Source organism: Zootoca vivipara, chromosome 13 (genome assembly GCF_963506605.1).
Source record: "Zootoca vivipara chromosome 13, rZooViv1.1, whole genome shotgun sequence".
Classification (NCBI taxonomy): domain Eukaryota; kingdom Metazoa; phylum Chordata; class Lepidosauria; order Squamata; family Lacertidae; genus Zootoca; species Zootoca vivipara.
The window spans coordinates 52565510-52583066 of NC_083288.1; the positions used below are offsets into that span (position 1 = coordinate 52565510).

The following is a 17557-nucleotide window of genomic DNA, read 5'->3' on the forward strand; positions in this document are numbered from 1 at the left end:
ATTAAAACACTCTTAAAAGAAATATCTGTTGCCAAAGGCTCAAGTCCAGGATGACAAATGTTAGGAAGAAGGCGAAAACACGCAAACACACACGCCCTGGGCAGGCAGAGAACCAGCCGCAGGGCCGGCTTTTTCCAGCCACCCAACTCGCCCGTCCCCACCCAACCCCAAAAACACGTGTCTGCCCTTGCAAAAAAACAAAAACAAAACCGGTTGCTGTGCATACACTGGGCAGCCGAGGAAGGGAAGCCCTTTTCTTTGTCCCGGGGAGGCAAGAGGCGCGGCGCCCCTCGGCCTCCCACGCACACGCGTAACGTGAGAACGGTCGGTGACGCGGGTCCGTGTGGTGGGTCGACGCGTGTCAAGCCTGCCTGTCCTTTTTTCTTTTGGGGGGGGGGGGTTGGGGGGTTGGGTTGCAGCTGCCTCCGCCTTCCTCCTCCTCCTCCTCCTTTTCCTCGCCGGCCAGCCGAGGCTCCTCCCGGGCAGGATCTGAGCTCACGGCCGCGGCGGCGGCGGATGCAATCGCATCCCGGCAGCCGGAGGAGGAGGAGGAGGAAGCCGGGCCGGGCCGGTCACATGAAGAGCCCGTGACCCGCCCGGCGCTGGAGCCGGCCCGGCTGAAGCTCCATGACGCCTCCCGGGGCTGCTGCAAAGGACGCGGCCAGGTCGGTGCGCGGCGGGGGCCCAGGACGCCTGGGTCCCTCCGGGGCGGCGGGGGGGGGGTTGCAAGGAGGCAGGGGCTCCACCCACCCCCGGGGGATGGAGCAGGACGCCTGGGTTCTTCTGGAGAGGGGGCGGGGCGGGAAGGTGAAGGACTGGGAGGGAGCTGAGGCTGGCTCGGACTCCTGGGTCCCTGTGAGGATCGGGTCCCCGTCTCAGCATCATCGTTCCGCCCCTTGGGCTGATAAGGGGCCCCGCAGCTGCGCCCCTTGGCTTGATGGGAAAATCTCTGCTCTCATGGTGCCCTTCCCAAATCTCTCCCCCCCCCCCCCGAGAATCCCAAGCGGTTAATACGGTGGGGGGAGTTTAGGAGGGGATCAATCCTGATCTAGAATCAGGGATGCTTCTTAGCACATCTCTCTTTTGTTGGGTGTGTGTGTTACAGATTATTACCCGGTTTTCCTGTCCTCCCTCGTAGGATTTTTTTAATGGGAGTTGGTTGAATGCCACTCTTCCCCACCCCCCTTAAAAAAAATTAGCCCACTGTTATTAGGATAATTTTATTATTATGCCGTGTGTTACGCTTTTCATTGTTATGCTGCATCACATAATATTGGGATCTTTGGATAAAGGGCTGTGTATATCGATTGAACAAATAATAACTTATTTTTGTCCTGGTTGTGCAACAATAGACACACGGGCTCCTCTGAGCATGCACCAAATTCCTTATTCGGAAGGTGGTGGACTCCCCCTCCTCGGAGGGTTAGGGTTCTTCCGCTGCGATTCCCGCATTGCAGGGGGGTTGGGCTGGATGACCTTTGGGGACCCCTTCCAGCTCAACAGCAAAGTTATGATTCTGTGCTCACCGCTGAATGGTCACAAAGAGGATCCCCGAAGAGAGCTTGCTTCCATGCCAGTGGGTTGTGGGGCCCAGCAGCCCTGGTTCTTCTCTGCCCCCCAAAGACCCTACCCCCACCCACCCACCTTTCCTTGAGGAACGGGCCTGTGTAGTTCAGGAGCAGAGCTCCTGCTTGGCATGCAGAGTTAACCTATGGAACTCGTTCCCGCAGGACGGAAGCAGCAGGGTCCACTGACCTGCATGGCTTTAAAATGGGGTTTGGCAAATTCGCGGAGGAGCAGATAGCTCTTGGCCTCGGATCCACAGAATCTTAGAATTGTTGAGTTAGGGTCACCTGGTCCAACCCCCCTGCAATGTAGGAAACTTTTGCCCAACCCGGAACTTGAACCCATGTGAGCCTGAGATTAAGAGTCTCATGCTGTACCGATGAATCCGTTCCAGACTTTTGAAAACAACCCTTAAAACAGCAGTGGAACATTAATTTTACTTTCTCATGAGACCGTAGATCCGTGAAATGAAAGCAATAATCAGTGTACTGTACTATGAAATAAACAAGGCAGTATTGTAGATGATAGAAATTAAAATTATTATTTTTCCTTCCCTGCACTGATGATAGTCGTTGTTCGGATTGGGGGGGGGGGCTTTTATCCATTTCCGCAGTCTCGCACAATCAATCAATCAATCAATCAATCAGTAACTGAACTGGGTTTCCACACAGTTGCAAAAACAAATTAACCGGGAAAGCCTCAAAAACAAAAATGCAAAATAATAGCGAAAACAAAAGCTCTATCGACAGCTGAATCGGACATTCGGCTTCTGAAAAACGTCCGAAAACCGGAACAGTCACTTCTGGGAACCAAGGTACCACTGTCATGCAGCTAACATCTCTCTCTCTCTCCCCCCCCCCAATCCTTCCTGCTTTCTGCCCCTCTAGATAAACCGGGGAGCTTGCAGCCTCCCCAGGCCATGTCTACAGAGAGTTCCCCCCTGCTCAGTTACCGGCTCTTCCGTGTGTCGAGCGAGGGTGAGATGCCGGGGGGCGGCCAGGAAGAGGCCCCCCTGGTGGTGGGGGTGGCGGGGTCGGCCTCGGGGAGCTCCCACCATGACCCAGCCCGCCAGCTGTCGACGTTCTTTGGGGTCATCGTCCCCACAGTGCTCTCGATGTTCAGCATCGTGGTCTTCATGCGCGTGGGTGAGTCGGGCTCTGGGTTCGGGAGGCGCCAAGGCAGCTGTCCTTCTCTGCACCCCCCTTTTTAAAAAAACAAACCTAACCTTGATCTGTGTCTCCATGTAGGGTTTGTCATCGGCCACGCGGGTTTCCTGCAGTCTCTCCTAATGTTGGTGGTGGCCTATCTCATCATTTCTTTGACCGTCCTGTCTGTCTGCGCCATCTCCACCAACGGGGCGGTCCAGGCAGGCGGGGCTTACTGTATCCTTTTTTGGGGGGAATTCGACGCACTTTGGTTGATCTTGGATGGGGGGAGGGGGGAGGGGGGGGAGAAAGCAAACATTTCATCTGTTAACGCGGCACACAGTTATACTGTGGAACTCCCTGCCACAGGAGGCAGCAATGGCCACCAACCTGGATAGCTTTAAAAGAGGATTGGGCGAATTCATGGAGGAGGAGAGGGGCTGTTGGTGGCTAGCGGCCAGGATGTCTCTATGCCAAGCATAGGCAAACTCTGCCCTCCTGATGTTTTTGGGACTACAGTTCCCATCATCCCTGACCACTGGTCCTGTTAGCTAGGGATGATGGGAGTTGTAGTCCCAAAACATCTGGAGGGCAGAGTTTGCCTATGCCTGCTTTAGGCTCTGCCTCCCCCACCCACCCGAACCTCCAACTTTGACCATCCCAGAAAGAGACCCTTGAATTGTGGCGGAATGGAGTCGGCCCTCACTAGTTCTTGCTCCATGCTGCCTGGTAATTGGAGGTAGACTTCTACCGGACATGGAGGCTCCACAGCTATGCTCAACCTCCATGAGTTTGGAAGGGTGGCGGTTTCTCAACTTTTCCTTTTTTGAAACTTTGCCTTAACGGACAACCCCCCCCCTCCCTGGCCGCTTTCAGTCATGATCAGTCGGACTCTGGGCCCCGAATTTGGCGGCAGCATCGGGCTCATGTTCTACCTGGCTAATGTCTGTGCTTGTGGCGTCTATGTCCTTGGGCTGGTGGAAGCCATTCTGGATGACTTCGGAGCAGGTGGGTGTCAAGGCGAGGGAGGGGTGTTTAATAATAATAATAACAATAATAATAATAATAATTTATTATTTATACCCTGCCCATCTGGCTGGGTTTCCAAAGCCACTCTGGGCGGCTTCCAACAGAAAAATGAAATGAAATAATTGATTAAACATTGAAAGCCTCCCTGAACAGGGCTGCCTTCAGATGTCTTCTAAAAATCTGGTAGCTGTTTTTCTCTTTGACATCTGATGGGAGGGCGTTCCACAGGGCGGGTGCCACCACCGAGAAGGCCCTCTGCCTAGTTCCCTGCAACTTGGCTTCTCGCAACGAGGGAACCGCCAGAAGGCCCTCGATGCTGGACCTCAGTGTCTGGGCAGAATGATGGAGGTGGAGATGCTCCCTCAGGTATACTGGACCGAGGCCATTTAGGGCTTTCAAGGTCAGCACCAACACTTTGAATTGTGCTCGGAAACGTATAAGGAGCCAATGTAGATCTTTCAAGACCAGTGTTATGTGATCTCGGCGGCCGCTCCCAGTCACCAGTCTAGCTGCCGCATTCTGGATTAGTTGTAGTTTCCGGGTCACCTTCAAAGGTAGCCCCACGTAGAGCGCATTGCAGTAGTCCAAGCGGGATTTACCCCATGCAATTTATATTTCTGCTTGATTGGTGGGGGAAAGAAACACCCTCAAAGCAGTTTACAAAAGAAGAAAACGACGAGATTATCAGCAGCAATTCCTGCCTTGCAGGGGGTTGGACTGGATGACCCTTGGGGATCCCTTCGGACTCCACAGTCCGGTGATTCTGTGATTCCTAACCTCCCTGCCTCCCTTCCCCAACGCCTGCAGACGGCTCCGACCCTCCCGGGGCAAAGGCTCTCCCGCAGGGCTACGGGTACAGCTTCCTCTACGGCTCGGTCGTCCTCCTGGTCTGCCTCCTGGTCTGCCTCGTGGGGTCCCACATCTACTCCAGGGCGGCCTTCTTCATCTTCCTGGTGGTCAACGTTGTCCTCATCACCATCTTCGCCAGCTTCTTCGCCGTGTCGCCCCGGGAGATCGCGGTCTCCCGGGACGGGAACCACAGCTTCAACGCCTCGTTCACGGGGTTCAACGTCTCCACCCTCAGGGACAACATGTATGGTAAGGCCGTGGCGTGGGCAGAACGACCGAGGGAAGGGGCCCAGAGCAGAACTTCGCCAGCCGGGCCAACATACAGAGAGCTGAAAGCGAAAAGGAAACAAATGCAAACTTTCTAAGCCACTGGGCAGGCAGAATGCCTTCCACAGATGCCAAAAGGATAATATTAATATTAATGATTTATACCCTGCCCATCCGGCTGGGTTTCCCCAACCGCTCTGGGCAGCTCCCAACAGAATACAGTATTAAAAGCACAATAAAACATCAGGCATTTAAAACTTCCCTAAACAGGGCTGCCTTCAGATGTCTTCTAAAAGTCAGATAGCTGTTTATTTCCTTGAAATCTGATGGGAGGGCGTTCCACAGGGCGGGCGCCACCACTGAGAAGGCCCTCTGCCTGGTTCCCTGCAACTTGGCTTCTCGCAGCAAGGGAACCGCCAGAAGGCCCTTGGAGCTGGACCTCAGGGTCCGGGCTGAACGATGGGGGTGGAGACGCTCTTTCAGGTCTACTGGGCCTTTGAGGCCATTTAGGCCCCGGCTTTCAAGGTCAGCACCAACACTTTGAATTGTGCTCAGAAACGTACTGGGAGCCAATGTAGGTATTTCAGGACCGGTGTTATGTGGTCTCGGCGGCCGCTCCCAGTCACCAGTCTAGCTGCCGCATTCTGGATTAGTTGTAGTTTCCGGGTCACCTTCAAAGGTCGTCCCACATAGAGCGCATTGCAGTAGTCCAAGTGGGAGACAACCAGAGCATGCACCACTCTGGTGAGACAGTCTGCAGGCAGGTAGGAAAGGAATGCATCAAAGGTGCCAGCCTGATATCAAGGGGCAGGGAGTTCCAAAGTGTCGGTGCCACCACACTAAACGCCCAGGTTCTTGCAGATGCGCTGAGGGCATTGTGTGGCACAGGTGGAAGTGCCAATCTTGCTGATTGAAGCCGTCGTGCAGGTGCATACGTTTTCTGTGTGTGTGTGTGTGTGTCCTACGAACATGCTTCTCTCCCTCTGCAGCCATGTACTCTCGCGATTACACCACCAACAACATCATGTCGTTCGCCACCGTCTTCGCTGTCATGTTCAACGGCTGCACGGGCATCATGGCCGGGTCCAACATGTCAGGTGAGGTTTTCGGAGGGTGGGCCGGGGCAAGGGGGGGCAGCGGGAGGTGGGTTTCGGGGACGCATACACTCCTTTCTCGTGGCCGGAGTGCGGGGGGCGCTTGGGATCCTGCGCCCCTTTTGCAGGGAGAGTCTTTTTTAAAAAACATAGTTTTGTTAATTTCCAATGTATACCAATGTATACCAAAATCCCAACTTGTGTTAAAGCAGCAGCTGTTCTCACCTCTCTCTTTTTAAAATAGGGGAACTCAAAAACGCCAGCAGCTCGATCCCGAAAGGGACCATCATTGCAGTGGTCTACACTTTTGTCATCTATTTCCTCCTCTTCTTCATGACCAGCTTCACCTGCGAGAGGTGGGTGGTAGTTTATTTGTAAAACGGCTTCGATGGGTTCATAGAATCATAAGAGACCACAAGGGCCATCCAGTCCAACCCCCTGCCAAGCAGGAAACACCATCAAAGCATTCCTGACAGATGGCTGTCAAGCCTCCGCTTAAAGACCTCCAAAGAAGGAGACTCTACCACACTCCTTGGCAGCAAATTCCACTGCTGAACAGCTCTCACTGTTAGGAAGTTATTCCTAATGTTTAGGTGGAATCTTGTTTCTTGTAGTTTGAATCCATTGCTTCGTGTCCGCTTCTCTGGAGCAGCAGAAAACAACCTTTCACCCTCTTCTATATGACATCCTTTTATATACAGTGGAACCTCGGTTTATGAACACCTCGGTTTATGAATTTTCGGTTTATGAACACTGCGGACCCATCTGGAACGGATTAATTCATTTTCCATTACTTTCAATGGGAAAGTTTGCTTCAGTTTATGAACACTTCAGTTTATGAACAGACTTCCGGAACCAATTACACCCATGCTTCAGTTTATGAACGCTTCAGTTTAAGTACTCCGCGGACCCGTCTGGAACGGATTAATCCACTTTCCATTACTTTCAATGGGAAAGTTTGCTTCAGTTTATGAACGCTTACCCCGCGGACCGTCTGTTACAGATTAATTCACTTTCCATTACTTTCAATGGGAAAGTTTGCTTCAGTTTATGAACGCTTCAGTTTATGAACAGACTTCCGGAACCAATTGTGTTCATAAACCGAGGTACCACTGTATTTGAACATGGCTATCATATCACCCCTTAACCTTCTCTTCTCCAGGGTTTCAACGATCAAGCGGCATATGGACTTTATGAAATGAAGTCTAATACCCCTTTACCCTTCCACAGCAAATGACAAATCCCCCCTCCCTTTACACCTCACTGACCCCCTCCCCTATCTCCCACACAGCTCACCCCAAGCCCCTCCCTCCCTTCCCCAAGCCCCACCCCTTTTTCAGGAGTGGGAGGGGCTTCAAAGAGCGCTTTGCTAAGCGGCTGTGTGAAGGCCTCCCCTCCCTCCTCATTAAACAGCTCGCCTGCCTGAGCTTCCCTGCACTGCAGTTGGCATGACCTCGTGTCAACTTCAATGCGTGACGACACCCTGCATTTCTATATATATAGGAGGAAATTCCTGGCCTGACTGCACTGCCGGCCAATTAGGTTTCAAAGTGCTGGTTTTTACCTATAAAGCCTTAAATGGCTCAGGGCCGCAATACCTCAAGGATCGCCTCTCCCCATATAAACTGACTCCTCATCTTCTGAGGACATCCTTTGTGTACCTCCCCCATGAGAGGTCTGGGGGTGGCAATAAAAGAAGGGGCCTTTTCTGTGGTGGCTCCCAGTTTGTGGAATGATCTCCCCGGGGAGGTTCAGCTGACAGCTTCGTTATATATCTTTAGGTGCCAGGAGGCAAAAATGATCCCCTTCAGCCAGGCCTTGGGTTGATTTAATATTCTGTGACCTTTTAAGAGTGGGATATCGTTTTGTTTGTGATTTATTGTGAATTTTGCATTCTCATTTTCTATTTTTATGTTGTGAACTGCACTGTGATCTTCAGGTGAAGGGTGCTATACAAATTTAATAAATAATAATTATTAATAAATAATCAGTTTAAAACAAACATATACATACATACATACATACATACATACATACATACAATCAACGATAAGCTAAACACCAGATGGAAACAGACATCAATGTTTTTAGCAGGCACCAAAAAAAAAAAAAAGAATACCTTGCCTGGTGTCAATTGGCAGGGAGTTCCAAAGACTAGGTGAAAGTTTGATTTCTTACAAATGCAGACTGGGCCTTGTGTGGCACTTGTAACGGCGTCAGCTCTGCTCTTGTGTTCTTACGTGTTGGACTACCCCGCAGGGCTCTGCTGAAGGGGGACTACGGCTTCTTCCGGGCTATCAATGTATGGCCCCCCTTTGTGTTGATCGGCATCTACTCTGCGTCGCTCTCGGCATCGATGAGCAACCTCATCGGTGCGTCGCGGATCCTCCACGCCCTGGCAAAGGACGACCTGTTTGGTGAGCCCTTCCCCTCCAGAAAAAAACCCTTTACATGAGTGTAGGGGGACCCCAAAGCTCTCCGGGTGCCGCTGTGCTACAACTCCCAGTGACATCCCTTCCCCGTTGGCCATGGTGGCTGAGGGGGGTTGGGAGTCTGGGAACACCTGGAGAAGACCCACAGGCGTTCGCCGCCTTGTCTCCCCAAGCCGGCCTTCCCTCTCCGGAGATCCCATTGTTGCCTTTTCACGACAGGAATCGTCCTGGCTCCGGCAAAGATTGTTTCCAAAGGGGGCAACCCCTGGGTGGCCGTCCTCTACACCTGGGCGCTTGTGCAAGTACGTCCTCCTCTTCTCCTCTTTCCCCTTCCACCCTGTAACCCCAGAGCTGCTCTCTCCCGGCCAACAGCGGGAAATGAGAAAACAGGAAGGGCACAGGTGCTGAAGGGCAGCGGCGATCCTAGCTGCAATTTCAGAGAATCCTAGAACTGTAGAGCTGGGAGGGACCCCAAGGGTCATCCAGTCCAGCCCCCCTGCAATGCAGGAATCTGCAGCTCTTCAGTTATAGAGTGAGGTGGCGGGGAGCCTTTGAGCAGGGGATTTAAAATATATAAACTCGCCTGGAGCCCTCCAGGTGCTGTGGACTACAACTCCCATCAGCTGCTGTTGGGAGTTGTAGTCCAAAGCAACTGGATAATAATAATAATAATAATAATAGCTTTCTGCGGCCAGCGCCGTCCGTTGGGCCGCTGAGCCAGGACAGGGTTTCCCTGCCCCATAGCTGGAGTCCCCTCGCTTCCTTTGCTGGCCTGACTCTTTTTTTCCGCTGGGTGTCCCTCCGCAGCTGGTCCTCTTTGTCGGGAAGCTCAACACCATCGCCAGCATCGTCACCGTCTTCTACCTCGTGGCCTATGCCGCCGTGGACCTGGCCTGCTTGGCGCTGGAGTGGGCCTCCGCGCCGAATTTCCGGTGGGTGTGGTGTCCCAGCAGGGGGGTGGAGCCAGGCCACTTTGGGGAGAGGGCAGGGGCGAGCCAGCAATGGGTGTGCATTTTAACCTTTATAATAGACACGCTTGCACACTGCCCCCTGTTCAGGCAAGCAAGGGGTGTGGCCTGGGCAAAGAGGGTGTGGCTGAGGAAGAGGAGTGGCCTAGGTGGAGAGGGGTGTGGCCTAGGTGGAGAAGGTGTGGCTGGGAAAGGGGAGTGGCTGAGAAAGGGGTGTGGCCTGTACTGAAAGGGGTGTGGTTGAGGGAGAGGAGTGGCCTGGGTGGAGAGGGGTGTGGCTAAGGGAGGGGTGTGGCCAGGGCAGAGAGGGTGTGGCTGAGGAAGAGGAATGGCCTAGGTGGAGAGGGGTATGGCCTGGGTGGAGAAGGTGTCATAGCTGCCAAGTTTTCCCTTTTCTCGCAAGGAAGCCTACTCATCATAAGGGAAAATCCCTTTAAAAAAGGGATAACTTGGCAGCTATGGAAGGTGTGGCCGAGAAAGGGGAGTGACTGAGAAAGGGGTGTGGCCTGTACTGAAAGGGGTGTGGTTGAGGGAGAGGAGTGGCCTGGGTGGAGAGAGGTGTGGCTAAGGGAGGGGTGTGGCCAGGGCAGAGAGGGTGTGGCTGAGGAAGAGGAGTGGCCTAGATGGAGAGGGGTGTGGCCTGGGTGGAGAGGGGTGTGGCTGAGAAAGGGGAGTGACTGAGAAAGGGGTGTGGCCTGTACTGAAAGGGGTGTGGTTGAGGGAGAGGAGTGGCCAGGGCAGAGAGGGTGTGGTTGAGGGAGAGGAGTGGCCTGGGTGGAGAGAGGTGTGGTTAAGGGAGGGGTGTGGCCAGGGCAGAGAGGGTGTGGCCCGAGGGAGGGGCGTGGCTAGGGTAAAGAGGATATCACTGAGGAGAGTCCTGAGGGCCAGATGGGGAGATGTGGGGGGCCACATTTGAGGGTCCCCATCCTTGGTGTCAGACTCTGTACTGAGTGCACCCCCTGCCTGCCTCCCCGCTTTTTTCTTTCCCCCTCCCTCAGCCCCACCTTCCAGGTGTTTTCGTGGCACACCTGCTTCCTGGGCATTGTCTCCTGCCTCGTGATGATGTTCCTGATCAGTCCAGCTGGCGCCTCTGGCAGCCTGGGGCTCATGGTGTTGCTCCTGGGCTTCATCCACCTGCGCTCTGCAGCTTCCTCCTGGGGCTACATCAGCCAGGCCCTCATCTTCCACCAGGTAACCTCCTTACACCTGCATGTGTGTGTCCCTGGAGGGGAGCCCCAGGCCTTCTCAGAAATCCTCGGGGGACAGTCTAAACTCCCGGCACATGTAAATAATAGGTTTCTCACAGCAAAGCAGGGAGCCCTGCTGCCGTCTAGCCCATAATTGTTGCAGAGATTTTGCTCCGTATGTGGAGCCGGTGGTGGTGTTGCATAGTGGTTAGAGTTTCAGACCAGGATCTGGGAGAGACCAGGGTTCAAATCCCCCCACTCGACCGTGAAGCTCACTGGCGTGACCTGGGAAGCCAATCACTCAGCCTAGCCCACTTCTCATGGTTGTTGTGAGGAGAACATTGGGGTGTGGGGGGCTTGTTCAGAGATCCCCTATTCCCCACTATGGTGCTCCTCTGAAGAATCATGGCTTCCCCCAAAGGATTCTGGGAGCTGTGGCTTGTTCAGAGTGCTGAGATTTCTGAGGAGACCCCCCTTATTCCCCTCACAAAGCGCTCTTTGATACCCCTTTGAACAGTCATGGCTTCCCCCAAAGGATTCTGGGAGCTCTGCTTCGTTAAGCGTGCTGAGGGATGTGAGGAGAGCCCCCTTATTCCACTTCCCTGGGGGAGACAGATTGGTGGTTAAACTGCTCTGTTGGGAGATCAGGGAGCTGTCCTGCCAACTGGACAGCTACCCCTCCACCTTCTCACGTTTCCACTTTCCCACCCCCCTCCGAAACAGGTCCGGAAGTATCTGCTCCTCCTCGACATCCGGAAAGACCACGTCAAATTCTGGCGGCCCCAGATCCTCCTTATGGTGGCCAACCCCCGGGGCAGCTCGCAGCTCATGAAGTTCATCAACCACCTCAAGAAAGGCGGCCTGTTTGTCCTGGGGCACGTGGAGATCGGGGACCTTGGTAAGAGGGAAACCCGAGGCGGAACCGGAGGGCAGGGGGCAGACGTCCGGACCGCTTCCCAAACCGATGGCAAGGAAAGGCTGGTCCTACGCTGGCTCATGCCGTTCCTGCAGTGCTGCGGTTCTGTCTTGCTTGTTCTAGCCAGGAGACCCAGACACTGGCTTCTAAAACGAGGGCCTGCCTAGTAATAGTTCAAGCACCGAGTGTTGTTGAAGCAGCCATCAGCACATGCTCAGAGGGGTAAAGGGTAAGGGGTGATATGATAGCCATGTAAGGGGTGATATGATAGCCATGTTCAAATATATAAAAGGATGTCATATAGAGGAGGGAGAAAGGTTGTTTTCTGCTGCTCCAGAGAAGCGGACACGGAGCAATGGATTCAAACTACAAGAAAGAAGATTCCACCTAAACATTAGGAAGAACTTCCTGACAGTAAGAGCTGTTCGGCAGTGGAATTTGCTGCCAAGGAGTGTGGTGGAGTCTCCTTCTTTGGAGATCTTTAAGCAGAGGCTTGACAGCCATATGTCAAGAATGTTTTGATGGTGTTTCCTGCTTGGCAGGGGGTTGGACTGGATGTCCCTTGTGGTCTCTTCCAACTCTATGATTCTAGAGGCACTTCCCTCTTCCTTATGATGGCTTCATGTGCCTTAGACCTGAGTTTTAGTGTAGGGGGACAAAAACTCCAGCGTAGCTGGTCCTACTACGGGTTTTGCTCAGTTGTGGCCGCTTAGTGGCTCCTAGCTTAGTGACTCTGCTTTGCCCTCCGCCATTGGAGGAGGCGATTCTTCTGAATGCCAGTTGCTGGAAAACACAGGAGATTGGGGTGTAGCTCTTGGGTTCAGATCCTGCTTGCGGGGTTCCCTTTTGGGGGCACATGGCTGGCTACTGTGAGAACAGGGTGCTGGGCTAAATGGGGCCATTGGCCTGATCCAGCAGGCCCCCTATCACTTTGGCCCCTTCTAATTCTCGTTCCTGGATGTAGGGGGGTCCCGTTGCCTTGTTGCCTCTAACTGGCTCAGTTCTCTCCTCTTCTACCCACCTCCTGTTGGTAACTTCCGGCCTGCCTTTTGTGGTTTTCCCTCTGCAGACACGATGCCCTCTGACCCCATCCAAGCCCACTACAACTTCTGGCTGAGCCTGGTGGACAAGCTAAGCATCAAGGCATTCGTGGACCTCACCCTCTCGCCTTCGGTCCGCCAAGGGACTCAGCACCTCCTCCGGATCACCGGCTTGGGTGAGGAAGGGAGGGGGCAGAGAGAGAGAGAAAGAGAGAAGCCCCAGGATGACCTGGTCATCTAGTCTACTTACCTGCAGAACCAAATAATAATAATAATATTTATATCCCGCCCATCCGGCTGGGTTTCCCCAGCCACTTTGGGCGGCTCTCAACAGAACACTAAAACTAGAATAAAACATCAAACATTAAAAACTTCCCTAAACAGGGCTGCCTTCAGATGTCTTCTAAAAGTCAGGTACAGTGGTACCTCTACTTACGAATTTAATGCGTTCCGAACGTACATTCGTAAGTCGAAAAAAATTGTAAGTCGAATCCCATAGGAATGCATTGGGAGAAAAAAATTCGTAACTAGAAGCAACCCTATCTAAAAATTCGTAAGTAGAAAAAATCCTATCTAAACCACATCCAAGATGGCGGACGGAGCTCCATTCGTAAGTAGAAACATTCATAAGTAGAGTTATTCGTAAGTAGAGGTACCACTGTAGCTGTTTATTTCCTTGACATCTGACGAGAGGGCGGGCGCCACCACCGAGAAGGCCCTCTGCAAGGTTCCCTGCAACCTCGCTTCTCACAGGGAGGGAACCGCTAGAAGGCCCTTGGAGCTGGACCTCAGTGAACGATGGGGGTGGAGACGCTCCTTTATTTATTTATCTGATTTAGAGCATTTGTAGCTCACGCTTCAGCCAAAAAAGGCCTCCCAGAGGAGGCATACCTGCAGTGAATCAAAACAAGGCATTGCCTGCCCTCACAGGCTTACAATCCCAAGAGCTATGGGTGTTGTGTTGGCCTCACCCTGTCCCAGTCCAACACTCTAACTGCTTCATCCCACTGGATCTCTTTCGTTGGGTATGGCAGATGGAAAGAGTAGCTGCTGCTGTTGTTTCTGAGCTCAGCTCCTGTTTGCGGTCTCCCCAGAAGAGACATCTGGTTGGACAGCCTGAGAACAGGAGGGTGGGCTGGATAGGGCCCCCTTTGAGCTGATCCAGCAGCCGCGCTCTTCTTAGGTTCTCATATAAGGCACCCAATCCCCCTCTACTTACTACAAACCAGCATTATTATTGTTAATACTTTATTTATTACCAGCAACTCCCAGGGCAGGTTACAACTATTTAAAATTCAGAATTAAAAATAGTTTTTAAAAAAAACATTAAGCTGCATGAGTCCTTTCAATCCCAGCTGGTTCTAATAAGAACTTCCAACTTCTAGGAACTGGTGCCTACGCTTGCATTTTTCCTTCTCCCCCCACATCCCTTTTTCCTTACGTGTTATGTCTTTTGGGGACGGGTTGACTACTGACCTATGTAAGTCACAATGGCTGTGCTCCTCCACCTCCACAGTCAGAGGCAGCGACGCTTCTGAATGCCAGTACTTAGAGCCACCCCCAAAAGACATCCTTCAATCGCTTATCTTTCCCCCTCCATCTTTGAACCTGGCGAGGTGTCTGTCTCCCAAGCCCACCGACCTGACCTCAATGTTGCTTGTGTGTGCCTTTTCCTCCCCAGGAGGAATGAAACCCAACACGCTGGTCCTCGGCTTCTACGACGACTGCGTCCCGGAGGACTACTTCCTTCAAGACCCGGCCTTCAGCCAAGCGCGGGAGAACGACGAGTTCGGCGTGGACCTGCCGGCCCTCCAGGCCCACTTCCCGCCGGTGAGGGAGGCGGAGAGCCAGCGAGCCTTGAGACCCTCCGAGTACGTGGCCATCATCTCCGACGCGGTGAAGATGCACAAGAACGTCTGCCTGGCGCGCTACTTCCACCTGCTGGAGAAGGACCTGCCGCCCTCGTCTTCGTCGGCCTCTTCCAAGCGGCGCTTCGAGGGGCGCTACATCGACGTGTGGCCCCTCAACCTCCTGCGCCCCAACTCGCCCACCTACGTGGACATCTGCAGCCTCTTCCTCCTGCAAATGGCCTGCATCCTCACCATGGTCAGCTCCTGGAAGGCCGCCCGGCTCCGCATCTTCCTCTGCGTGGAGTCGGGAGACGTGGGCTGGGTCAGCAAAGAGGAGAAGCTGAGAGAGCTCTTGACCAAGCTGAGGATCAAGGCCACCATCAAGATCGTCACGTGGGACCAGGTGGTGGCCCTCCACGGCCACTCCCAGCACGGCGCGGGGCCTCGGGGGGACCCCGAGAGGCCGGACCCTCCCTCCGAGGCCGGAGGCTGCCCCGAGAAACCGGCGAGAGAGACGTACTTGAACGCCGCCACCTTCCAGGTGACCGACGAGTATTTGGCCTCTGTCAACGACCTGCTCTTGAAGCAAGGCGGGCAGACGGCCGTGCGCTTCCTCTACCTCCCGCGCCCCCCGGCCGACACCTCGCAGTACGAGCGCTACCTGGAGCAGCTGGCGATTCTGACCACGGACCTGGGGCCCACTCTGCTCATCCACGGCCTGACGCCCGTCACTTGTACGGAGCTCTGAGAAGGACCTGGGGCTTGGCGGGGGCAGAGGGGTGGAAATTCTAGGTGGTTTCGCTTTTGTTTTGTTTTTTTACAAAAGAAATAAGGTGCCTTGTCTCTCGAGTGAAGCGAGTGGTGAGAAAATTTGCCCTGGTGGTTTTGGAGAGGTGCCTTTGGAAAAAGGCAGAGGGGACCTTGCAAGTCCCGCCTGGATTTTGGGAGTCGTGAGCCAAGGCCCAGCAAGCTTGAAGGGGGCGAAGAGAGAGGTTGGGCGGGGGCTGCTTCTTTTGATGTTTTTAAGGAGAGGGGCTCCCCCCCTCCGCGTGCGCGCGTGTGTGCGCGCACACATACACGGTTTGGGAATGCCTTCTTAGCCGCAACATGTAGCAGAGGCCTTGGACCATCAGAATCTGTTAGACAGGGCAGTTCTTCCACGCATATATTTCCCTTGCAAGCTGTCCTTTGCAAGCTGCTCCATCAGGATTCGTATGAGACGCACAGACCGGTTTGCCAGGCACACCGATGCTCTTCTGCCTGCCATGGATTCTTCTCCCGCACAGACACCTCCTCAGGGAAGACTAAGGCGGTGCCCCGACGCTAGCAATAGGGTGGCCTTTTTGCTGCTAGGCTCTAAGATCTGCTCCTTCAGTTTGTAGCCTGAAGGCAACGCCCCTACAGCCTTACTCCTGAAATTAGAAGCGGTGGATTGGGCCCCCCAGTCCACTTGTTCAGCGCATGCTACCTTGACTCTAGGGCCACATTGGCACCATCCATTTAAACCGTGGTGATATCGCTTTAAACAGGTATGGCTTCCCCCAAAGAATCCTGGGAGCTGCGGTTTGTTAAGGGGGCTTAGAGGTGTTGGGAAAAACCCCTATCACACACACACACACACACACACTTCAGTTTTAACAATCAGTCCCTCTTCCCAGGAAACTCTGGGATTTGGGATCAACAACTCTCAGCACCCTTAAAAAAAACTACAGCTCCCAGAGTTCTTTGGGGGATCCCATGACTGTTTAAAGGGGTCTTTTAGCATTTTTAACTGCACGGTGCAAATGTGGCCCGAGACCCGACCACAAAAGTTACTTGACACCTTTCCGACTTCCACAAGGCATCTTTTGAATGTGTGGGTGTTTATGTGTGTTAAGGGGTCTCTTTAGGACACTGGGTCAACCCAGTGCCATCGTTTTAGAGGCCATGTCCCTTTCAGGACGAAGGTGAAACTTCTTCCTTACACATGAATCTAGACCTTGAGGACGCTTCATTCCACTCCCTTTGATAGCTGCCATATTGCTTTGTTTGCCCCCCCCCCATTTTAAAAGTCATTCCTCACCTTCCCCAAGCTGGCGCCCCCCCGAATATTTTGGCGCATATCTCCAGCCAGGAGCTGTAATCCCAAACTTCTGGAGGATGCTGTAAGTTGGGAAAGGCTTTCGACTGTGTTGAGTGGAAGACGAGCTTCGTTCATTACATTCCCCAGTCCGTCTCCCCCGTCCCTGCCATTAACCCAGCTAATCATAGAGAACAGGCTATTTTTAAAGCTAGTTGTTCCTAAATCAGGACTCCCCAAATATTTCCTAACACCCTCGTTGCCCCAAAGGTGCTTCTACTAATTGTTTACTGGCCGACTTAAATGTTTTATTTTTTTGTGCCTCTTTAGCTGGACAGCCACTGGGGTGGGGTGGGGGTGTTTGTGGTCCCCCTTTTGGGGGCTAAATATGTACTTTTGGGTACTAACACTAACAGGGCTTGAGGGGGGAGAGGAGAAGTGGGGTGATTTCTACTTTTTAGTGACCGCTGCAATAAAAGTGAAAGTGCAAGAACAGATGGCATGTTGTTGTGTCTGGGTTTTTTTGGCGGGTGAAGTCTTTGGGAACGCCTCTTCTCCAAACTGGGTCTGAACTGGGGGTAATGGACCAGGGGCAAGACTTTGGGGTCGCAACAGACGGTTTGATAATGTCGACCCAGAGTGTGGCGGCTGTGAAAAATGCAAATTCCATGCTAGGGGTTGCTAGGAAGAAAGGGAGTGAAAATAAATCTGCTGATCTGATACCATAGTGCCGTTGCAGTGGTAAAGGTAAAGGTAAAGGGACCCCTGACCATTAGGTCCAGTCGTGACCGACTCTGGGGTTGCGCGCTCATCTCGCATTATTGGCCGAGGGAGCCGGCGCATAGCTTCCAGGTCATGTGGCCAGCATGACAAAGCCGCTTCTGGCAAACCAGAGCAGCACATGGAAACGCCGTTTACCTTCCCGTTGTAGCGGTTCCTATTTATCTACTTGCATTTTGACGTGCTTTCGAACTGCTAGGTTGGCAGGAGCTGGGACCAAGCAACAGGAGCTCACCCCGTCACAGGGATTCGAACCGCTGACCTTCTGATCAGCAAGCCCTAGGCTCAGTGGTTTAACCACAGCGCCACCATGTCGACCCAGAGTGTGGCGGCTGTGAAAAATGCAAATTCCATGCTAGGGGTTGCTAGGAAGAA

At 53.3% G+C, this 17557-nt stretch overlaps 1 protein-coding gene across 4 annotated transcripts; it reads left to right on the forward strand.

The window, feature by feature from the left end:
- Positions 1 to 224: 224 nt before the first annotated feature.
- SLC12A9 (solute carrier family 12 member 9) lies at positions 225 to 15957 on the forward strand. 4 transcript variants are annotated; one of them, XM_060281954.1, is made up of 14 exons: positions 225 to 346; positions 2454 to 2711; positions 2814 to 2948; positions 3588 to 3719; positions 4548 to 4838; positions 5846 to 5953; positions 6195 to 6306; positions 8210 to 8367; positions 8602 to 8684; positions 9190 to 9314; positions 10349 to 10541; positions 11261 to 11435; positions 12523 to 12669; positions 14175 to 15957. In XM_060281954.1, the coding sequence occupies exons 2-14, from the start codon at positions 2486 to 2488 to the stop codon at positions 15089 to 15091; spliced, it is 2802 nt and encodes a 933-aa protein (XP_060137937.1). In that variant the 5' UTR covers positions 225 to 346; positions 2454 to 2485; the 3' UTR covers positions 15092 to 15957. The 4 variants fall into 4 exon arrangements, with proteins under 4 accessions (XP_060137937.1, XP_060137938.1, XP_060137939.1 ...); XM_060281955.1 differs by having other exon boundaries at positions 225 to 337; XM_060281956.1 differs by having other exon boundaries at positions 225 to 315.
- Positions 15958 to 17557: the final 1600 nt, after the last annotated feature.

Coding starts and splice junctions, on each gene's coding strand:
- SLC12A9 (XM_060281954.1), top strand. CDS start 2,486: ATGTCTACAGAGAGTTCCCCCCTGCTCAGTTACCGGCTCTTCCGTGTG. Junction 2,712..2,813: donor CGTGGTCTTCATGCGCGTGG/GTGAGTCGGGCT, acceptor GTCTCCATGTAG/GGTTTGTCATCGGCCACGCG. Junction 5,954..6,194: donor GGCCGGGTCCAACATGTCAG/GTGAGGTTTTCG, acceptor TTTTTAAAATAG/GGGAACTCAAAAACGCCAGC.